The sequence below is a fragment of the Saimiri boliviensis genome, chromosome 4 (genome assembly GCF_048565385.1).
Source record: "Saimiri boliviensis isolate mSaiBol1 chromosome 4, mSaiBol1.pri, whole genome shotgun sequence".
NCBI classification, from domain to species: Eukaryota; Metazoa; Chordata; class Mammalia; order Primates; family Cebidae; genus Saimiri; species Saimiri boliviensis.
In genome coordinates this window covers 138,652,906-138,677,456 of record NC_133452.1, presented here as the reverse complement: position 1 = coordinate 138,677,456, position 24,551 = coordinate 138,652,906, and the positions used below count along the sequence as shown (strand labels likewise).

At 41.1% G+C, this 24,551-nt stretch overlaps 1 protein-coding gene and 1 long non-coding RNA gene across 6 annotated transcripts in view; one reads left to right on the top strand and one right to left on the bottom strand.

The window, feature by feature from the left end:
- Positions 1 to 692, bottom strand: part of DUSP22 (dual specificity phosphatase 22) — a 70,121-nt gene extending 69,429 nt beyond the window's left edge. For 2 of the 5 annotated variants that reach the window (XM_039462699.2, XM_039462704.2), the window contains exon 1: positions 219 to 691. In XM_039462699.2, the coding sequence (XP_039318633.1) occupies positions 219 to 239 (21 nt within the window). In that variant the 5' untranslated portion in view covers positions 240 to 691. Of the gene's footprint in view, positions 1 to 218 lie in introns of all 5 variants that reach the window. The other 3 variants (XM_039462703.2, XM_039462701.2, XM_039462700.2) reach the window with 3 other exon arrangements.
- A 3,143-nt stretch (positions 693 to 3,835) lies between these two features.
- On the top strand, positions 3,836 to 17,705 carry LOC141584375 (uncharacterized). Its single transcript, XR_012517399.1, has 4 exons — positions 3,836 to 4,077; positions 6,207 to 6,685; positions 7,213 to 7,302; positions 9,416 to 17,705. It is a non-coding gene; the product is annotated as an uncharacterized LOC141584375 (long non-coding RNA).
- The last annotated feature ends 6,846 nt before the right edge of the window (positions 17,706 to 24,551 follow it).

Below are 24,551 nucleotides of genomic sequence, written 5' to 3'. Positions count from 1 at the left end.
GGCGGGAACACCTCGGAACCCCGACACGGCAGACGCCGCCCCGGCGCGCCGCCCCTCCCTCCGCGCCCGTCCCCACCGCGGGAAGGGACACCCGGGCTCGAGTGGCCGGGGAGCCGACGCCGGCGAGAGGGCGGGGCAGCTGGGACCGGCGGCCGGCAGCTGCCGGAGAGGACGACAAAGAGCGGAGGCAAACCCAGCGCGAATGAGGGAGACGTTACCTTGTTCATCCCATTCCCCATGGTGGCTGAAGGCGAACGCTAGCGCCCCTGGCCGTGTGGTCGCAGGCTCACTATGACATGCTACGGGGAGGAGGAGCGGCGGGGCGGGCGGGGAGGAGGCGCGCGGGAAGGAGGGACTGAGTGCTGGCAGTGTCAACAAGTCAGCGGCAGAGACCGGCCGGTGCCCCGGGGCGCTGCAGGGACCCGGTGTGGAAGGCAGGGCTTTCGGTGCGGCGGCCCGCAACTTCCCGGCGGGAGCAGGGCGAGGGCACCGGAGCCTGTGTCGGGAAATGGTCCCGCCCTGCGGGTCCCCGCCTCCGTGCGCACCGGGCAGGCCCAGCGTCCCTCCTCTGCCCGCCCGCCCGCACCCTGGAACTTGTAGTCAGGTTCCCGGAGGCCGCGCCCCACTCCGCCCCCGCGGACCCGGGCTAGCTACCGCCGGGCGGGGGAGGTGTCCGGCTCCTGCTTCCCGGCGACCAGCCCTGGAGCACAGAGCGCATGCGCCGCCCGAGCCGCTCCGACTCCGGGGCCCGGGGGGCGGGGCCTGGCGGACGCGCAGGCGCTGCCCTGACCTGCTGGCTGCGATGTGTAGGAGCCCGCTCCAAGGTCGGGGGTCCCCAGGTCCCCTTTGGCCTTTTCCCCCGGGGCGACTCCGGGGGCCAGTTACCAGCAGTCGCTGCCCTGCCTTGGCTGCCTCGGTGAATCAGGTGCTAATCAGAGCCCTGGTCTCTGGGGGCTCCCCTGCTTGGGTTTTCTGAGTACGACAGATTTAGGCCGGGGGATTTCCTGCGGCCCTACCCCATCCACCAAGACCGAGAAGGCTCGCCCGGTGGGGAGAGGTGGGCTACGTGACTCACCCCGGGGAGGCCTGACCTCCCTACCCTGGGGGAGCAGATGGCTGCATCGCAGACCTCAGACCTCACGGCCTTAGGTGGTGTATGTGGCCTTAGTGTCTGCATTGTGGTTCTGTCTGGTGTGGATCATTTTCTAACATGCAGCAGAATTGTTTTGGGTATTCTGTCAACCTTACCAAATTCTTAGGTTTCTCTCCGTGGACAGAATCCTTGAGCAAATGGTTTTCTGTTTAATATCTGTATCCGCAGCAATGTCCTGAACATAGTAGGTGCTTAATACATGTTTGCTGAATGAGTACATGCATCAATCTGATGTGCCCCGGCTCATCCCTGCTGACCTAATTTTATCTTCTCCTTGCTAAGCGAGTTGTAGACATGCTGTTCTCCTGTGTGTTCCTTGAACCTGACAGGCTTGCTGGGCTGTGCTCTGTATGCAGACACCTTGACCCCCAGCTCTCTGCATAGTTGCCTCTTATACTCTTATCTCTGAGATCTCATCCCAAATGCCACCTCTCCTAAGAGGCTTTTCCTAACCACCAAATTCCAAGTTGACCCTCCAGTCACTATCATATTACTCTGTATTATCGATCGGAAAATGTCATACATATTTGTTTTCATCTGTCTCATTAGCCAGCCGCTTTCAGATTAAAGAAAAAAAAAAAGTTGTTTTATTCAATACTACAGGCATGTGGCCTGGGGCAGAATCTAGCACAAAATACTGATTTTATAAATATTTGACAAATAATAATTTGTGGCCGAGAAAACCGGTGAGGTTCTGAGGAATGTGAACGTTTGGAAAGAGCTTGCAAGACTCCATCTGTTGCCATTTCTCTCCTTATACACCATATCTTCTGGGCAAAAAATGGTATCAAAACCCCACATATAGAAAGTCCTCACTCAGTATGTGTTTGTGTGTCTTCTGCAGGTCAAATGGGACCCGGACCCAGAGTGCCCTTTCTGCCTCCCGTTTTGGGAGAGTGTTCCTTCTTTACCGCCTTTACTTCTTCCTCTTCTCCCGCCTAAGGCTCAGTCACTTGGACAGCCTGCCCTTTCCCCTCTGCTCCATACTGCCATTGTGTAACTGTTTTTCGCGCCTTCCTCCTTAGAGACAGCACAGAATGGTTAGTGGACTGCCTAAAAAATCCCAATTATCAGCCTCTATTTCTAATTCTTAAGGTCTTGAGCAAGATGATCAACTTTTTTAAGCTAGCTTTTTTTTTTTTTCCTTTTTAAAACAAGAGCATTAAACTGTGAATTTTTGAAGCTTCTCTCCAGCAATCAATGAATTACTTCTGCAGCCCTGTACCCTCCTTGGGCTGTTCATCCAACAGTCAGATGAACATTTAAGAACACAACCAGTTCATAAACTGGTACTTGGCCATAAATGACAAATTCATGCCAATTTTTTTCTTCTGTCATCTGCTTGGAATATTTCTTCTCTTATTCATACTCTTCTTACAGACATATTTCTCTAGCTTGGACCATCTGCTTGACAGTTCCCCCTAAGCTCAGAACCTGCCATGGCTTCCTCCTTACAGTCAAAATTAGCATCTAGTATGGTCCCAAAAGGTCCACATGCCCAGAGCTCCTATCAAAGTCTCAAAATGTTATTTCTGATTAAATGGGAAAAGAGGAGACTATTAACACCAGAAGCCAGAAGAGTCATTTAAAAAAAAAAAAAAAAAAAAAAAAAAACTTACTGGTTTTGTGGGGTTGAGGGGTTTGCCAAAAGACTCCCTGTACTGTCCTCCACCCTAACCCTGGAACCTACCCCTACCTCTCTTTATTATAATAATAATTACCAATTGTTCATGTCTTACAGTTCTGTAACTTTTACTCTCTAGCTCTTGACTATGGAAAGGAGAAAAGGAAACTCTTCAACAAAGCTGGTGTATTTCACATCCAAAGTAGCATCTCTATTCATTTGTGTTTTATCTCATGCATAAAAATCATAAGGCATCACAAGCCCAGTGGATTTTCACACTGTGTAAGATTTTTACTTCATTTTTCTTCTTGCTGTTTTCCCTCTCAGTACTGCCAGCATCACAAATTTGGGCAACAACGCAACAAGTAAAGCTTTCGTGTGTGCAAAATAAGGAATGGTCTACAAATTGTGTAGGCTAGCAGGATCCATACTTACACATGGTTAAAGATACCTGGTTAGTAGTGTATATAGTGAGGAATAACTTTAAGGTGGCGGTGTGTAAAAGCCCACAAACAGAAGCTCAACCATTAGAGTCAGCCAAATCATTGTAGGTGTTAGTGGGAATTTCAGAGAATTTAGATTAACCTCTGCCCAATGGAAAAATAATTATGTAATCTTCATTGGCCCCTTGAACATATTGCAATCCAGGCTTTCTCAACCTCGGCAAAACTGACATTTGAGGCTAGGTAAAGCTTTGTTTTAGAGGGCTCTCCTGTGCATGCAGAATGTTCAGAAGCATCCCTGATTTCTCATTACATTCCAGTAGCACCCTCTCAGTCATGACAATCAGAAATGTGTCCAACCCCCTCCTCAATAAGCAGCTAAATGTACGCTAATAGATCATATTAGTTCTCTGCAGAATTCTTAAGCCACACTTGTTCATTCTGAACAAATTAAGAACAAGAAGTTAAAATGAAGAGCCAATCTAGCCAAAGCATGACTGAAAGTAAAAGAAAGCTAGAAACTAATGAATTGTGGAAAGAAGAAAAAAGGTGGAGCCTAGAACTTAGGAAGCAAAAGTACAAAACATTTTCTGTTTCTCCAGCATTGTCCAGAGAGAGGCCACCCAACTGAACACCTGAGCTCCAGAGCCATGCAGAGCACCCTGACCACGAGGATGGACCCTGTGGTGTACAACCTCAGCCCTTCAAAGCTCACAATTTCCAGCCTTCCAAGCAGTTTAATGATTATGAACATGGTTTCCTCCTTTCACTTAAGAGATTTGGGGAGCTCAGATCTCAGCACAGATATCTGGAGAGTATGGGGTCAGGGAAGAACAGCAAGAGGAACGGATATCCAGGTAAGTGAGCAGGGGGAGCAGATAATCTGGGAGCAGGTAGAGGGAAAATGCTGTCAGGCATTTTAGCTGGAAGTCAGCAGAAGTCTGTGGACAGAGTTCCTGGGAGGATTGGCAGAGGTTTGCAGGAATGAAGTTATCAGGCAGATTATAAAACACTATCAAGCAAAGGGGAAATAAGACAGAGCCCTAGTTCCTAAAATTTGGAGGTCACATTGTTATTATCCTAACATGTATGCCTGTGTATTCTCAGGACAACTATTGTGTTCCCCCAGATGATGGCTGCCTGAGGGCAGGGGCCAGTTGTTAATCAGTCTAAGGTGGTTCCTAGTCTGTGGGGAGCCATGTAGATGTTTGTCAATTTAGGAAAGAAACACATCTGGGAGGTTGTTGAATCTGAATTTGTCCAGGTATGAGGATCACAAATAATCCATCCTTTTATATGCCGAGACACCTTCAATGCTGCATCCCCCCATCTTTTTTTTTCTTGAGCAATGTAGTTTCCATGTGAGATGGCTCTCTAGGAGAAACCAAAGTCCTGTTGTCTTTTGGTTTTGAAACAGATATAGGACATACTCAGCAGAGAGAGGAGAAAAAGAGAGAGAGAAGACAGAGAGGGAGAAAGACAAAGAGAGAGAGATGAGAGAGGAGAGAGCCTTTGCACATAATGCTTCCATGTATTGCTGTACCCCACCCGTTGGTCTGCAGCCACAGCTGTACTTGGCAGAGCACAGTCCTCTCTGTGGTTCTGCCTCTTGGCATCATGGTGTTCTTTGATCTTTGGTTAAGAGACCATGCCTGACTTATGCACGGCCATCATGGAAATTGCTTGTGGTTATTTTCTGTGTGTAGAATGGTCTGACTTGGCCCATGTACTTCCCTGTCTCTACAAAGGAAGATCTCCCTGGGACAACAAGCAAGGCCCTTCAAACTTTTTATAGTTTAAAAATGAAAAAAAAAACAAACACAACGTTTTATGGTTGATGATTCCAGCCCAAAACAATTGACAAAATCTGAACCACGAACGCCTTTTTAATCTCAGGGGAATCATCATCATTTTCATCAGTGTCGACAGGACTCCTGTAAGCCAGAGCTTGGCCATTGCTTTCTCAGGCTAACTTACCTGGGCATGAGGAGACATGCCCAGAAGCTCTTACCATTTGCCTTGTATGTGGTACTCTTTCTGAGGTCTCCAGCTCTCTTAAAATCCTATTCAAAATGACCATGTGAGATGCAGTCCTGTGGACAGCAGGAAATGGCCACAAAGTGTCTCTGCACAGAGGATCCTAACCATCTGTGCTTATTGCACCTGCCCCATCAGCCACCGGCTCTGAGGCACATTTCTGCTTATTCAAATGCCTGCAGGGGCCAGGGGGCAGCCCAGAAGTGAAGACAGAAGGGAGGATGGCAAGGAAAGCTGCATCTCAAAGAAGGGACTGGGCTAAGGCGGCCCTCCTTAAAGATGCTCCTGCCTGCCTGCTGAATGTTACTGGTGACCTCTTCTCTAGTGCGGAGCTTTGCACTGGTTTTCTTTGTTTTTTGTTATTCACTCTTTCATGCAAAACTGAAATTAAACTGGATGTGAAGACACTAAAAAATGTCTGGGTAGGGGGCTGCAGGGAGCAGGGGGTTTCCTGAGAGAATGGAATGTCCCAAGAGAAATGTCACTTACCATGAGAGGGGAAGTCCGTTTCATATGACATGATATCACACTATCATTATGAACTCTCCATTGGGGTTTACATGTGTTAATATTTTTCATTCTTTTGATTAGTTATTCATCAAGAAAACCCTGTGAATTCTGAGGAAATCATCACATATCAAGGGTTCCTCAGGCTAGATCAGGCATCCCCAAACTACGGCCCAGGGGCCGCATGCGGCCCCCTGAGGCCATTTATCTGCCACCCACCCCCCGCTGCACTTCAGGAAGCGGCACCTCTTTCATTGGTGGTCAGTGAGAGGAGCACAGTATGTGGCATCCCTCCAACGGTCTGAGGGACAGTGAACTGGCCCCCTGTGTAAAAAGTTTGGGGACGCCTGGGCTAGATGATGGACCCAGGATCTTTTTCTTTATTCTTTACAACAGAGAGAGCTTGCATTTTTTTTTTAAACAAACACCATTTGGTCTGCAGGAGAAGAGCTGTTCTTGGCCAGATGAGACATTCGCATCTGAAGCAACAACCTGGTACCAGGATACCATGTTTACTTATGAGAACACCATCGACCTTCAAGTGAAGTTTGACCTGTGCTTTTTTTTTTTTTTAAGACAGAGTCTTACTCTGTCCCCCAGACTGGAGTGAAGTAGTATGATCTTGGCTCACTGCAACTTATTTCTCTTGGGTTCAAGTGATTCTCGTGCCTCTGTAGCCCCAGTAGCTGGGATTACAGGCAAATGCAACACTCCCTGCTAATTTTTTGTATTTTTAGTAGAGATGGGATTTTGCCATGTTGCCCAGGCTGGTCTGGAACTCCTGAGCTCAGGCAACCCACCCACCTCAACCTCCCAAAGTTCTAGGATTACAGTTGTGAGCCACCATGCCCTTGCAAGCAACAATACCATGAGGCCAACTGCTGGGAAGAGGCTGAAGCAATTGCAGCATCGTCACACAAGGTTGGGATAGATTTCATTCTCATCTGTCATATGCCCCCTGCAAAAAACAGTGGGGCAGAAAAGTCTGGGGCTAAGCTCGCTCTGTTTCATCAGTGCACAGTTTACATTGCTGAACAGACTGGAACAATGTCTCAATCTAAAAACATTTATATTTGGCTTAAGTGACAACAGTTTATCTGTCCTCCCTCCGCAAAATACAAAGCAGTGCTTATCTTACCTCTGATGTAATTAAAGTGTCCATGATGGTAATATTTGCCAAGCAAAGGCACAATCTGTCTTAAAGGTGAGATGAGATCTTTATCTCTATGGACAGAAAATGTTGTCACTTTTAAATGGCAGTTCCCCTCCTGCTTGTTGAGGGTTACAGGGCAGCTTAACAGGTGGGCAGGTGCAGTGGGTGGGCAGAGAAATAACTGATTTAGAAGACAGAGAGATATGTGGACATCTTTTCTTACTGTAGTGCTTTTTAAAATGTGTACAATTTACGATAAACTTGTGCTTTTAAGTTTTCACTATTTTTGTTGCAGTGATAACCACCAAGCCAAAGAAGCAGGAAGCTCTCAGCATTGTTGGCATTTTACTGAAGCCAAGCTATGAAACTTCTTTTTGGTGTAAAGGTATTATTATTATTACTATTATTATTATTATTATTATTATTATTTTAGTAATAGCAGTTCTAGAACTTCAGATTAGTGTATGTGTTGATTCTAATTGGTAGCATTATATATCTGAGTATCACAGGGCAGTGGGAATAAGACATCTAATCAAGTGCTCGGCAGAAAAACTCCTTGGAAACAGAACATGCTCTCTTCTGGTTGTAGATTAAGTGCAACTTTTTCACGGACTTAACATTAATCATCCCTGGTACTTCTTGGTCTGCTCTCTTAAAGAGATAGATGGTTTTAGTTGTATCAGTTACTTTCTATTTAACTTGGTAGAATTTCTTATTTCTAAAACGTTTAATCAACAAAGTAAAGTGGGGCATAATTTAGTTCTTCGATTTGGTATAAAAGTCTCTATGCTATAGGGTGAATACCTTGTCCTGGTTTGCCCAGGATTTTCCTGCTTTTGAAACTGAAAGTTCTGTGTCCCAGGAACCCCTTTAATGGTAAGAAATCTGGGACAGCTTGTTACCCTACAACTGTGGTACATTTTGATGAAATATACTTCAGCTTTAATAAGAAAAAGACAATGAGCGTTTAAGCACCATCCTCTATAAGTACAAAGAATCCCGTGTGAGATGTTGAAGAGCAGCTGTCTCCCATTGCTGGACAGGGCCAGGCACGCTCAGTTGCATGGAACACATGGCAGGAACGAATTTCTGCTCAAAGCTTGGACCAAGCAATTGATACTTTCCAGAAGGGAAATATTGGCTGAGGAAAAGTCAACATCAATATTTCTTTATAGAGAAAAACACATTTTGATCTTTTTCTAAAACAAGTCAAAAAGGTATCAGGTTCTATTTGAATATTTTCCCTGGAAAACATCTAACAGTAACTATGAGAGTTTAATAACTTTTTCTTGTAACATTTAATTGAGGCTGTCACAATGCTTGAAACAGTATTTATTTAAAAGGATATGGACAACCTCCTAAAAGTTGTTAGATTTTCATAAAATGAAGATGTTGAATGCATCAGTGTGTCGATAATCGTTTTTAATTTCCTCTCATAAGTCTTCTCCTCCATACTGGCACTAGCCCAGGTGACTCTCCAGGTAACCGGATTTCACAAGCCCTGCACACATTCTCTATCTCCAAGCATTAATGGGCCTTTTTAATTCATTCAACCAACATTTATTGAGAACCTCCTATGTTCTAGGCATTGTGCTAGTAACTGGGGATACAGAAGTAAAAACCTGTCCCACTCTAAACTTGCTGTTGCTTTGTAAGTCCATGTTGGAAAGAGGGACCCACTCATAAATGATTTCCATGTCGTGACGTACACTCTGAGTTTGTAAAACTTGCCTTGGGAACTTAAAGGAAGGCATCCTTGGAACTGACTCAGCTGGCTCTTCCTTTCTGTGAAAACAGGCATCCTCATCTTTCTGTGCTTCTGTGAGGTCTTTCAAACATACATAAGTTTATGTGTTTCCAGCTGAACAACTTTGGTTATTTGGGGCAGAGAATTTAAGATTGGCCTGTCTTGGTCAATTCTGGAGCTCTTGGTTTATGAAATATCACTTCCAAAGGGGCCACATGTAGGGAGTGATGCAGGTGCCTGATACCACGTGGTGATTAGGGCCATGTGACTGTGCTCCTGCTTCCAAGCCACAACTGATTTGATGAATTTCCACCTTTCACTGTCCCCACCCTGTTCCCTTCTCCCTTTATATTCTCACAAGTATCATTTCTGAGAAAAGCCTTTGAATTCAGAAAGGGTACAAATTCTTAAAAGTGGCAGAATTCTACGAATACAGGTTTGGGAAACTTTTTGCCTATGAAGGAAAACCTTTTCTTCTTGAGGAAAACCCAGCCTCAAGAGATAGATGGTTGGTAATGAGCTAAATCAGCAAATCAAATTTGACATGTATTGAAGAAAATCAAATTGTAGAGCTTGAAAGGCCCTTGAAGATCATCAGATTCTAGTCTAAGCCACTTAGCAACGGAGGCATTAAGTGATCTTTCATAGCCACACAGATCAACAGAATCAGAAAATATTTGCTGACTAGATTCCCTCCTCATTACAAAGGCCCCTCCTTTGGGGCTCCCCCTACATTTCCCCTGTCCAACAGGCACAACCTGGGAGCCTTCAGGACTTTAAACCCCACTCCTGCTCCAAGCTGCTTTGTGTTTGGTCAGTACCCATGGTATCATGGTATTTTGAGCATCTCCCCCGGAAGGCTGAGTACAATTCCAACAGGAGGTAAGGAGAGTGACCACAGCTTCTGGTGGAAGGAGGGATGTGAGCAGCCACACAAAGACTGGAGTTGGGAGATGTTCTGGAAAGTGGGAGGCAGTGGTCATGGGCATGGCGGGAGCAGGAGAAATTGAAGGTAGGTTGAGGCTGAGTGAGGATGCCTTGCTTCCCATGTCTCTCTGAGCATTATGAGAAGAACTGGGGCAGGACTGTAGGGGAAGAGGTGGGAGCAGGAGATCCCTAGGAGCTGCTTACCAGTCCACACTCAGTGCTCAGGAGGTTGGAGAGAGTACTGGGGAGAGTAGTGCCAGGAAGCATCGTCAGTGATGGCATTGAACCAAACACCTGGCACCTGCTCTACAGACAGTTGAAGCACCTTCAGTGAGGAGTCACTTCATGAACAGCATGGCAGGGTGAAGAGAACCCAGAGGAGCCCTGGGTTTGGAGACCCGACAGTGGAAAGCTGCAACCATCGTAGGCCTGAAGGGGTAGAGGAAGAACAGCCTGGTTGGAGCCCAGTGGCCACTGGAACCACAGCTGAGGGGCCACCTGCAGAGTAGGTGGGGAGCACTAGGGGCTGAGTTGGGTCCCCTTCCCTAAATTCTTATAAAGCCCTGACTCCCAGCACCTCAGAAAGTGAGTGTATTTGGAGATCAGTCCTTGAAAAAGATTAGTCAGTTAAAAAGAGGCCATCACAGTGGCCTGGATCCAATCTGACTAATGTCCTTACAAGAAGAGGTGATGAGGACACAGAGACACAGAGGGAAGCTCATGTGAGGACACAGGGAGAATGGGGCAAGGAGGGAGGCCTCAGAGGAAACACACTCTGCCCACACCTGCATCTTCAACTTCCAACCTCCAGCCTCACAGACTGTGAGTAAATAATTGTTTACACCACCGAGTCTGTAGTGTTTCATCATAGCAGCTCCAGCCAACTAATCCAGAGAGAGACGCACCGCCTTCCAGAAATACAGCTGGATCATGGATGGCATGGGGAAGAAACATCCTGGCCTTTCTCAATCTTATCCAAATGCCAAACCCACCTGGAAGCCAGCAAAGGAATCCAACCAACATGTTCCATGTGTGCCAATGTCCCAGAACACCTGTGGGGCAAAGAGAGAGGGAACATGAACAGCCAGGGGAAAAAAAAATCAGCAAAGGCATCCAGACAGGTATTGAGAAATCAAGACAGGCTCTATGGAAGAGGTAAATCGTAAACGGAGTCTGGAATAACAAGTGAGTTAATGTGAGTAAGGCACTTAGAAACCTACTTGGCCTACCATGAGGTATCTTTGTTGTTTTTATCACATATTAATATTGATTCCTATTTCTGATTCCTCCTAGAAATACTGGAAGGTTGGTATTATGTTCTCGTTTTTACAGATAAGAATATTAGGCTCAGGGAGGCTGAGCCAATGGCTAAACCAGTATCCACTCGGGCCTGCCTGGCCCCAGAGCCGCAAGTCCAGGCCGTGTCCCGTGAGGAAAAAGCCCTCAGACAGAGGAGGATGTCTGGGTGAAGGGCAGTTCTTGGGCAGGGTGCTGCAGAAGGAAAAATGTGCTGGCGAGAGACATGGGCACCTCTGGGGACCCGAGGTGGCACACCAAGGTGGGTCTCAAGAGTGCAGCAGGGGAGAGGTGGGAAAGCAGCAAAAGGGAGGCAGGGCCAGTTACAGAACATCCTCTCCTGCCTCCCCAGAAGCTGACACTCCTCCCAGGGAGCTTGGGAAGCCTTCCAGGGATTCCGATTTTAGGTTGAGCATGTTGAGGGGAGTTTTAGAGGATGTCATATTCTAGCAAGTAAGACTGAAGGCAGAGAGATCAGTTAGAAGACCTTTGTACAAAGCCAGGTGAAAAACAGTGAGGGCCCTTACCAAAGACAGGCTGTGGGGAATGGGGAAGTAAAGGGTGCTGCTGGGAGAAGCCACAGACTGGGAGCTGTGCAGGTCTTGAAACTCACTGGATTTGGGAAATGGGAAGGAGGAAGAAGCAAAGGCTAACTCTGGGTTCCTGGCTTGGGAAACTTCACGGATGCTGGTGCCTTTCCCAAAGGCTTGGAGCAGAGGAGGAGGAACCTGTTCAGTGGGAAAATGATTGCTGCTTGGACGTGTGAGTTTCAGGTGCCTCTGGGTTACCCAAGCAGAAAAGACAGAGCCAAGTTCCATGAGAAAACACAGCAAGCCCAACAACAACTTAAATTTTGTTAAGTATCTTACAGCATAATCACATTTTGATTGCTCTAAAAATGATGATTCGTCCCACCTTTGGTAGCAGTGAAAGCATATGCCACCATGAGTAGATCATCACTATAAACATGTTATTTTATTAATTTAAAAATAGGCCAGGCACGGTGGCTCACACCTGTAATCCCGGTACTTTCAGAGCCCGAGGTGAGCAGTTCACAAGGTCAAGTGATCGAGATCATCCTGGCCAACATGGTGAAACCTGATTCTACTAAAAATACAAAAATTAGCTGGGTGTGGTGGTGCATGCCTGTAATCCAAGCTACTCGGGAGGCTGAGGCAGGAGAATTGCTTAAACCCAGAGGGTAGAGGTTGCAGTGAGCCGTGATCATGCCACTATACTCCAGCCTAGCGACAGAGGGAGACTCCATCTCAAAAAAATTTTTTTTAAAGAAAAGGCTGAGTTCTAATTTTGCAAAAAGTACTTAAATAACCATTGGAAGATAAACAGGTAGGAGTGAAAGATGAGTAAGATAGTTTTCCAGGAAAAGCTGACAGTAGAGTCACAGAACGGAAACAGAGGGTGCTGATGAGAATGGAGTGCTGAGTGCAACATCAGTGTGGACGTGCCGGGTACCGAGGTTCCCACCTGAACACCCATGACAATGACGGCTGCTTCTGGATCCCATTCCAGTCCTGCTGTCAAGTGGAGAGTAATGTTAGGCGTAAAGGCCAGATGAAGGCAACTACTCTTAAATTTGACTGGCAGAGTGAATTATACATGTTATGCAGTAGGCCTCTTTCTAATCTATCATTTCAAATTTGTCAGCTTAAATAGGCAACAGATATTGAGGAAGTGAATTATGCAATGTCCTAAATTGTAAATGTAATTTTTAAATGTCAATGTATGCTAAATAATAACCTCAAAGATGGTTTTCTGAGATCTTAATTTGAAATAATTTATTTTATCATGCTCCTCATTTCCAGTAGTTTGGTAGTTCTGACAACCCCGACTGTGCTCAGCAGATAGCCTTAGGAATGAAATGGTATGAAAGAGAGACAGCCTCATCGAGAGATGACTCTCCGTCCTCCTGAAAGTTCCTTGCAATAACATCCATGCAGTTACACTGTTGGTCAAATCATGTCCCTAATATATATTTAGAGAATAATAAAGATAAGGCACTGTATTATTTATTATAACAGAGAAAACTATGTGCTTTGCAAGGCCAATTAAAGAAGATTCTAATGCACACATTTAAAGCTCTGTTTTATTATGACTTTTTTGAGATTTCCACTCATAAAGAAAGATGAGGAGTTGAAAATATACAGAAAGGCGGGAGTATTGCCCCTACTCTAACAAGTAAAAACTAGATATATTATAGAATTATAACCTTTCCTATGCCCATCAAAGACCTGAGGTCACAGGGTAACCAAATAGTTCCAAATCCAAGGAAAGACAATTCTTTCCAAGGATAGAAAGGATCTGTGCATTTGCCCACCAGTGGTAAATGGGAAAGACAGAACACCAGCTACCATACAAGTAGATAAGAAGATACACCTAGTAAGATGATAAACCTTAGAGACAGATTTCCAGAGGCCAAGAATGAGCTAGTATGAGAAAGAGCCACTTTCAGGATCTCCTCACAGACTTCCACCAGAACTTCATGAGAGCCACTTCCAGGATCTCCCTACAGACTTCCAGCAGATCCCCATGATATCCCCTCCAGGCTCTTCTCGACAGGCTTCCACGAAATTCCCATGAGAGAGATTTCAGGACTGTGGTTGGAGCATTAGAGAGGGCCTCATGGTGGTACAGACATGGATTGGGAAAGTGCTGTCACTACGGGACAATCGTGAGTCCCACCCAGACCCCCTTGTCTGTGGAACTAAAACCTTAATTCATTAGAAGAGGAGCAGGAAACGTTCAGCCCCAGGGCACAGGTGAACATGCGTACGTCTGAGGAAGAATTTTTTAAAGAAATCCTCTAATCTTTGGGGAAGAAAATAAAATAATCCTGGCCCCAGAGCCCTAATAGGCCTCCTACTAGTGGGGGAGGGTAGAAAATACCAAACATCTAGGGTTACCAGATTAAGCAAATTAAAATACAGTTAAATTTGAAATTCATAGAACAAGAAATAACTTTTAGTATTAAGTATATTCCAGTATTTAGGACATAGTGATGTTAACAAACTCTTCATTGCTTACATGCAATTTAAATTTAAATTGGCATCTGAGGACCCTAGGCACAAAAGCTCTGCCAAAGATATGCAGGAGAATTCAGCTCCAAGGGAAAGAGGGGACAGCCCAACACTGAAGTCCCAGACACACAGGGCCTGCCTGAGGCTGAGGCTGGACCAGAACAACAAAGAATTCTCCTGCTTCTACCACAAGGATTGTTCATAGCAAGTAAGCAGCAGCCGCAGCCGCAGCCTATCACTGGGAACTGGCAAGAGCATAGAAAGAGAAAATGCCTGTGGTGCAGGAGCACCGAGGAGGCCAAAGCTGAGGATGGAGCAGGGACATTGAGGAAAACTCTCCAAGACCTGAGCAGCCCGTTTCACAACCCGTTTCACAATGAAACAGCTGAGATCACCAAAGCCCTGTGATGCACTGAAGGGAACCAGAGCAACAGAGCCCAGTTCAACTCAACTCCTGCCCAGGTTGAGTTAAGTTCCTAAATAAACTACCTAGAAGAAGAGTCATAACCATTTCCAGTGGTAGATACTATATATCTCAGTGTATCACAACCAAATTGAAGGCAAGAACTAAGAAAGATACTGCAGGCCAAAGTTCATGGGAGAAAAAGATGGAAGCAACCCAAATGTCTATCAACAGATGAATGGATAGACAATACATGGCATATACATACAATGGCATATTAATCAGCTTTAAAAAGTAACGAAGTTCTAATACTTGAATGAATCTTGAAAACATACTAAGTGAAGTAAGCTAGAACAAAAGGATAATTATTGTATAATTCCACAGTAATTATCCAAGAGGTTCTAAGAGTTGTCAAACTCATAGAGACAGAAGTAAAATAGAGGTTACCAAGGGCTTGGGGAGGTAAAAGTGAGGAATTATTATTTGGGGTGATAAAAAGTTATAGAAATGGATGGTGGTTATGGTTGCACATAATGTGAATGTACTTGATGCCTAAGAATTGGACACTTAAAAATAGTTCAAATGGGCCAGGTGGAGTGGCTCACACCTGTATTCCCAGCACTTTGGGAGGCTTAGGAGGGCGGATCATTTGAGGTCAGGACTTTGAGACCAGCCTGGCCAACTTGGTGAAACCCTGTCTCTACTAAAAATACAAAAATTAGTCAGGTATGGTGGTTGGTGCCTGTAATCCCAGCTACTTGAGAAGCTGAGACAGGAGAATCGCTTGAACCCAGAAGGTGGAGCTGAGATCACGCCACCACACTCCAGCCTGGGCAGCAAAGTGAGACTCCATCTCAAAAAAAAATAAAACTAAAAATAGTTAAAATGATAAATTTTATATTATATTATACATGTTTTACAATTTTTAAAATAAAAATTTTAAAAGAGTTCATAAAAATCCCCAAGCTCCTAGTTTGTTACTCTCTTCCCTCATTTTCTTTCATGTCTCCATTATTAAGCACAATTACAGGCATACCCATATTTAGACTGCATTCTAGCCTAGGCAAATAAAGCAATACCCCCATTCTCTTTCCCTCTACCTCTTTCTCTTTATTTCTCTTCTTTATTCTTTTTCTTATTATTCTTTTTTCTTTCTCTAAAAAAGAAAAAAAAGAAAAAAGAAAAAAAGAAAGAACTTCTCAAGTTCTTAATGAGAAGAGTTTCAAACGCATTCTGCCTTCACAGTGAACTTTCCATGAATAGCCAGGACTAAAGGGTTTTATGCAAAGAGCTGTGTTTTCTTTATAGCCAGTTCTTTCCCTGGGACTAAATCATGTTTGGTTAAGGATACTAAATTGAGACAGGCAAAAAAAGAAAAAGAAAAAAGAAAAAAAAATGATGGAATCAGAAAAGGTTCTATTTCACACACAAGTTTCAGGATCACCTAGCATTCTAATTTTTCAGAGGCTCTATTTCTTTAATTCATAAGAAGGAAACAATAACAATGACTACTTCACAGAATAATTGTGAGGAAAAATTTGCTAATATTTGATTAAGCATGTAGTCTATTGATTAGTAGTAATTGGCTTCTCAAGCCAAAATTAGAGAAGCTGATCAAAGATAGAGTAGATGATGGGAAAGAATCTCAGTGTCTTTGTGGACTTAGAGTTAAATATATGTTAGCCCTGAATGTATTATTTTGTGACCTTATACTTCTGGCCTTGTTAAAGAAAAAAAAAAGAATATATATAAGGACCCTTGGATAAATTTCCCTTTATGTTTAACCCTCAAGGCTACAGTAAACAAAACAGCATGGTACTGGTACAAAAACAGACACATAGACCAATGGAACAGGTTAGAGAACCCAGAAATGAAGACACACACCTGCAACCATCTGACTTTTGGCAAAGTTGACAATAACATGCAATGGGAAAAGGACTCCCTATTCAATAAATGGTGCTGAGACAACCGGCAAGCCATATGCAGAAGACTGAAACTGGACCCCTTCCTCTGAAAAAAAAAAAAAAATCCCCAAGCTCAGATAGCTTCACTGGCAGATTTATTAAACATTTAAGAAAGAAATAGTACCAATCTTACACAAACTTAGCATAATAATTTTCTTTCATTTGGCATAATGTTTTCAAGGTTCACGCACATATCAAAATTGTATTCTTTTCAAAGCTTTCAGATAATTGAGAGAGAATGCTTATCAATTAAGTCTGTGACTTTAGCATTGCCTTCGCACCAAAACCAGATGAAAACAATACAAAAAGAGAACACTATGGGCCAATTCCCATCACGAATATAGGTGCAAAAATCCTCAACAAAAGATTAGCAAGTCAAATAAATGACATAAAAAGTATAGTAAATCATGACCAAGTTGAATTTATTCAATGAATGCAATGCTGCCTCAAATATTAGAAAATTAAACAATGTAATTTACCGTATCAATAGATTAAAGAAAATAAATTATCATTTGAGATTCAGAAAAAACATTTTACAAAATCCAAAATCCATTTTGATAAAAACTCTCAGTAAATTAAGAATATGAGGGAACTGCCTTAATATAAACATCTACCAAAAATCTGCTAACATCACACTTAATGGTGAAAAACTAAATATTTTCCCTTTATTATCAGGAACAAGAGAAGGTTGCCCACTTTCACTAACCCTATTCAACCTCATATTGGAGATCCTAGACAAAACTCTAAAGTGGTGTGGGGAAAATAATATGCATTGAAAGAAAGAGAAAGAGATAAAACTATCTCTGTTTGCATATGACATGATGACCTACATAGAAAATCTCAAATACACAAAAATGGCTAAAACTAGTCAATGAATTTAATAACGCCACAGGATACAAGGTCAATATTAAAAAATCAGTAGGTTTATTATATAATAGCAATAAAAAGTAATAATTGAAATAAAAACTATTATTTACAATTATACCAATAAACAGAAAATACTCAGATATAAACCTAATAAATTATGTATAAAGTCTGTATGTTTGAAAATAACAAAACACTGAGATGAGAAATCTAAGATCTAAATAAATGGATGTATGCCATTTATGCCATGTTCATGGATTGAAAGACTCAATATTCAATATTTCTAAAGTGCCAGTTTTCCCCCAAGTTGATCCATGGATTCAGTGCTATCCAGTGATAATCCCTGAAGGATTATTTGTAGAAATCAGTAAGCTTGTTCTAAAATTTATATGGAAAAGCAAGGAAACTATAATTGTTGGGTAAATAATAAATATCCTTATGTTTTAAGTCACATTTAGTTGAGTTTTATGTTGCAGCTAAAATCATCCTAACCAATAAGAAATCAACTGTTTTTGCAACATTACTTGATATCTAAAGGTAAAATAAAATAATCTTGACCATTCAGAATAATGAATCAGCCCATTGAAAATACTTGAAATATTCACTTTAAATGTTCTTTGTGTTTATTAAATAATAATAATTATGATGATAATAATAGAATTTATTAAGCATTTTCTATGGGCCAGAACTCAACTAAGTAATCTAAATATATTATTTGATACAGTTATATAGATCAGGTACTATATTCATCTTCATTTTAATGGATCAAAAACTGAAGTTAAGAGAGGGTAAGCCCTCAAAATTATGTGCTAAGTAAGTGGAAGGAGTGGTATTTTCACCCAGGTATGTGACTTCAGAGGGGAAGCACTTAACTACTACTCTACTGTATGAAGTCACTCCATATTTTTTATGCTGCACAATCATTTACTATGTTGTATTCCATTAGAGATAATCACAGAGCAACCCTACCCAAAATCCTAATCATTATTTTAAAAATAAATAATAAAGTTGTTTTAATTTTAATAGTATCATTAAAGTATCCAAAGATTAAGCTGATTAGTAGACTCACAAGTTAGAACTTTTCGTTTCTATTTCATATATTTCTTAACTGCTATGATTCTAATTCTGCTAAAAGAAGAACATCTGCTAACTATTTGCCTTTGCTTGGCTGAGTTTATCCAAGTTAGGAAGAAGCAGCAACAATAACAAACACAAAACAAAACTTCAAATCTAATTCTGAAGAACAATCAATAGCAGTGTAGAGATGTCTTTGTCTTCTTAGAGCATGGACTAACAAGGGAAAGATAACACTGAGCACATCTAGGTACACATCACAGCTTTTAGGAAAACACATTTCCTTTCTAACTCAGAGAATATATGGGTTTAATCTTAACTTCTTAATTAACCAAAGATTCTTTTGGTTCTAGCAGAAAGAAATTGAATTTACTGGAATAATATGAGATGCATGTATTAGTTTTCTATTGCTGCTGTAACAAATTACCACAATTTTAGTGGCTTAAAACAACACAAATTTATTAGCTTATGTTTCTGTAATTGTAACATCTGTCAGAAGTCAGACAGGGGCTGGATACAGTGGCTCACATCTGTAATTCCAAAACTTTGGGAGACCAAGGCAGACATATCACCTGAGGTCAGGAGTTTGAGACCAGCCTGGCCAAAAGTCATGAAACCCCATCTCTACTGAAAATACAAAAATTAGCCATGCATGGTGGCACAGACCTGTAATCCCAGCTACTTGGGAGGCTGAGGCGGAAGAATCACTTGAACCCAGAGGTAGAGGTTGCAGTGAGGCAAGATTGAGCCACTATACTCCAGTCCGGGCGACAGAGTGAGATTCTGTCAATTGAACATTGACTTCTGTTTCCTTCACACTCACACACACCTGAGTGTCATAACCTAGAGCTTCTACAAAGGAAGCCAGAAGAGACTAAAAGAGTGAATATTACTTACTGGTCCATTAGGACCAGCTAGTTTAATGAGATAAGGAATATTTTATTTAAAAGTTTTAAATTAGCAGAGGCCGTAATTTATGTCTCGCAGCTACGACTAGAAAGGCCAAGAAACGCAACTTGCTGATGACTCGCACAAATCATTTTATATGTGCTTGCTGTTCTCTGTTAATCAGATTATCCTTACTGGATGATCGAGGTTTTTCCAATAAAGATGCAATGTGAAGGCACTTTTCAAAAATAAAAGAATGGTGGAAGTAAGAAAAAAAAAAAAAGAAAAAAAAAAAGAAGTCGGATATGGGTTTTGCTGGACTAAACTCAAGGTTTCAGAACACGCATTCCTTTCTGGAGATTGTGGGAGAGAATGTTTCCTCCTCGTATGATTTGTTGGAAGAATTCCATTCCTTGCAGCTGTAGAATGTTGATCTGTATTTTCTTGTTTGCTGTAAATTGAGGCCAGAGGTCACAGGATTCCTTGGCTCATGGCCCCTTTTCACCATCTTCAAACAATGGTGGCTTGAATCCTTCACAATTTGCATCACTCTGACTCACTCTTCTTGTATTGTTTTTCTGCTTTTAAGGACTCATCTTTAGTCTGAGTGGGCATATTGCATATATATATATATATATATATATATATATATATATATGTATAGCATTATATATATTACGTATGTGTAATACCTCCATATACCATATATGCGTATATATATGTAATTAAATACCTATAGAGTAATGTCAAGGAAGATGGCCAAGTAGGAAGCTCCAAGAATTGTTCTCTCTGCTTAGACAACAATGGTACTGCTAGAACCTGACTGATGTAATGAGTTTTGGAACTCTGGAGTCTATTTGAACTTATCTAGCTTCCAGAAGGAGGCTTGGCTGAGATTTAAGGATAAGGATATTCAAAAGAAATTGCTTATATGAGGAAATTTAGAAAGTCAATATGCATATCTAGGGAAAGATACAGACTCAGAAAAGACCTGAGGTAACCTTAAGTTTGCATCTGAGGCTGATCTCCAGCATAGAATGTATATATATATACACATATATATATGTGTGTGTGTGTACACACACACACACACATATATATTTAAACCATAGAAGAATATATATATCTTTTTTTAAAAAAATATATATGTTTATATTTTTTAAACAGCAAACTCTTGTAAACAGAGAATTTGATTTCCAAAGCTACTGCATTATGAAATCCAAATGTCTGGTTTTCAACAACAACAACAAAAATCACAAAGCATACAAACAAACAGGAAAGAATTGCTGATTCAGAGTAACAAAATAAAAGAACAGGAACCATACCTGAGGAACACCAGAGGTCAAAGACAAGAGGTCTTTACTACACAAAAACTTTAAAACAGCTGTTTTAAAGATGCTTTAAGAGCTAAAGGAAGGCATGGGCAAATGCCTTCATGGACAAATTTATGAAAATTATGTATGAACAAATGGAAATATCAATAAAGACAGAAAACAAATTCTAGAGTTGAAAAGTACAATAACAAATAACAAAACTTTAGTGAATGTTTGAAACTCTAGTTTCAAAAGAAGATTTGAGCAGGCAGAAGAAAGAATCAGCAGACTTGAAGATAGGACAATGGAAATTATGAGTCAGAGGAACAGAAAAAGACTAAATAAAAGTTAGCAGAGTCTAAGGGACCAGTGGGACACTGTCAAGCAGGCAAATGTATGCATTGTGTCAGTTCAAGAAGAGAGAAAGAGGTTTGAATATATAATAGTTATAAATGTATCTAATTAGAAGCAAGGTATGAATCTACAAATCCAAGATGAACTCAGTGAATTCCAAGTAGGAGGAATTCAAAGAAACTCACATCAAGACATTTTATAATTAAGCTGTTGAGAACTAAAAACAAAGAAACTTGAAAATGATAGGAGAGAAATGACTCATTACGTACAAGGGACTCTTAATAAGAATTATCAGCGTATTTCTCATCAACAGTGAAGGAGGCCAGAAGGCAGTGGATTGGTATATTCAAAGTGCTGTAAGAAGAAACTGTTGACTAAGAATTCTATATTTGGCAAAAATGTTTCAAAAATGATGGTGAAATTAACTCATTCCTAGAAGAACAAAAGCTGAGGAAGTTCATTATTACTAGACCTGCCCTGAAAGGATGCTAGACAGAAATTCAAAGCCATATGAGAAATAAAGATCTCCAATAGAGGATTTACATAGGCAATTATAAAAGTTAATATAATTTTAATTTTGTGTTGTAACTCCCCTCTTATTTTCTGATTTAAAAGACAATACATAGAGAAACAATTTTTAGTCATTGTTTTTGATCATGTACAATTTATGACATCAACAACTAAAAGGTGAAAACAGAGCTGTAAGCTAGTATAAGTTCAAATTAGACTGTTTTAAATTTGAGATGTTAAATGTAATTCCCATGGAAATCACAAAGAAAATAGCTGTAACATATACACCAAAAGAAATGAGAAAGCAATTAAAATGTTTTGCTAGGCCAAGCATGGTGGCTCATGCCTGTAATCTCAGCACTTTGGGAGGCTGAGGCTGGTGGATCACAAGGTCAGGAGATGGAGACCGTCCTGGCCAACATGGTGAAACCTGTCTCTACTAAAAAATACAAAAATTCACTGGGTGTGGTGGCACATGCTTGTAATCTCAGCTACTTGGGAGGCTGAGGCAGGAGAATAACTTGAGCTAGGGAGTCAGAGATTGCAGTAAGCCAAGATTATGCCACTGCATTCCAGCCTGGTGAGAAAGCAAGACTGTCTCAAAAAAAAAAAAAAAAAAAAGTTTCACTACAAAAACTCAAACACAAAGTAAGACAGTAATGTCAAGAATGAAAACAAAAGGCAAAATAGAAAGCAAATAGCAAATGGCAGAAGTAAGTTTCTCCTTACTAGTAAATATTTTAAATATAAATGAATTAAATTCTAAAACAAAAAGACACAGATCGATGAATGAATTTTTTATTTTTTTTGAGACCGAGTTTCACTCTTGTACCCAGGCTGGAGTGCAATGGTGTGATCTCGGCTCACTGCAATCTCCGCTTCCTAGGTTCAGGCAATTCTCCTGCCTCAGCCTCCTGAGTAGCTGGGATTACAGGCACGCGCTACATGCCCAACTAATTTTTTGTATTTTTAGTAGAGACGGGGTTTCACCATGTTGACCAGGATGGTCTCAATCTCTTGACCTCGTGATCCACCCACCTTGGCCTCCCAAAGTGCTGGGATTACAGGCGTGAGCCACTGCACCTAGCCCCGATGAATGAATTTTTAAAAATAATTCAACTGTGCTGTCTACAAGAGATTCACTTTAGATCCAAAGACAGAAAAAGGTTGAAAGTAAAAGAATGATAAAAGATATTTCAGGCAAATAGTAACCAAAAGAGAGCTGGGGAAGGCTAGACATATTACACAAAATAGACTTAATTTAAAAAAAAAAAAAACGTTTAAAAGAGACCAGTAAAAATATTGGATAGTAATAAAAGTTTCAATACAGCAAGGTGATATACAGTCATAAACATTTACACAACTAATAACAGACCCATAAGATACATGAAGCAAAAATGAACAGAGGTAAAGAAAGAAATGGACAGTTCTACAATGATAGTTGGAAACTTCCATAATCAGTAGAAAATCAGACAGAAAATAAGCAGGGAAAAGATGACTTGAAGAACATAATAAATCAACTGGATTCAACAGACGTATGTAAAATGTCTCACCCCATAAAAACAGAATATACATTCTTCTCAAATGCAGATGGGACATTCTCAAGGATAGAACAGATGTTAAGCTATGAAACTAGTGTCTATACATTTAAAAATATTGATATTATAAAAGTATCTTCTCAATATAACAGGTTAAAGTTAGAAATCAATAATAGAGAGAAAACTAAAAAATTCAAAAATATCATTAAACAACATGCTCTTAAACAATCAACAGGTTGAAGAAAATGTCACAAGGGAAATTAGAAATTACTTATAAGTAAGTGAAAATTTAAACAATGTATCCAAGTTTATGGGATACAGTGACAACACTGCTAATAGGGAAATTTAAAGCTGTAATTGCTTACAATAAAAAAGAAGAAAGATCTCAAATCAACAACCTAAATTTACACTTTAAGGAACTTGAAAAAGAAGAACAAATGAACCCCAAAGCTAGCAGAAGGAAGGAAATCATAAAGATTAGAGCAGAGATAAATGAAATAGAGAATATAAAAACAATAGAGAAACTCAGTGAAGCCAAAAGTTGGTTCTTCAAAAAGATCACAAAATTGACAAACTTTAGCAAGATTGACTAAGAAAAAAAGAGACACTCAGATTATGAAAATCAGAAATGAAAGCAGAGGCATTACTATCGATTTTTCAGAAATATGAAGGATTTAAGAGAGTATCATGAACACTTGTGCACCAATAAATTAGACAACCTAGACAAAATGGCCAAAATTCTAGAGATGCAAAATGTACCAAGACTGAGTCATAAAGAAATAAAATATTTTAATAGACCTGTAACTTGTGAGAAGATTGAATCAATAATAAAAAACTTAAAAATAAATACATAAATAAAAAAGTTCCAATCAAAGAAAAGCCCAGGACCAGATGGCTTTACTGACGGATTCTACTAAATATTAAGAGGAGAAAAAACACCAATCCTTTTCTGACTCTAAAAAAATTTAGGAGCAAGAAATATGTCCTAGCTTATTCAGAGGACAGCATTGCTCTCATACCAAAACCAGGCAAGAATGTTAGAAGAAAACTATAGATGAATAGTCATTATATATAGCGACATAAGGCCTATCAATAAAATACTACCTAATCGGCCGGGCGCGGTGGCTCAAGCCTGTCATCCCAGCACTTTGGGAGGCCGAGGCGGGTGGATCACGAGGTCGAGAGATCGAGACCGTCCTGGTCAACATGGTGAGACCCCGTCTCTACTAAAAATACAAAAAACTAGCTGGGCGTGGTGGCGCGTGCCTGTAATCCCAGCTACTCAGGAGGCTGAGGCAGGAGAATTGCCTGAGCCCAGGAGGCGGAGGTTGCGGTGAGCCGAGATCGCGCCATTGCACTCCAGCCTGGGTAACAGGAGCGAAACTCCGTCTCAAAAAAAAAAAAAAAAAAAAAAAATACTACCTAATCAAATTCAGCACCATATTATGAGTATCATACACAACGAGCAAATGAAATTTAGTCCTGCAATGCAAACATGCTTCAACATATGACAATCATGAAATACATGACATTAATAGAATAAAGGAAATAACCCCACAGAATAATTTCCATTGATGCAGAAAAAAACATTTAACAAAGTTTAACCCTTTTTCATGGCTAAACAACATCTCTAATTACCATCACAATTCATATTAGGCCTCAACAAATACATCTCAGGAGGACATAACACTAAGTCCATAGCATAGCCACAGAACTCAGGC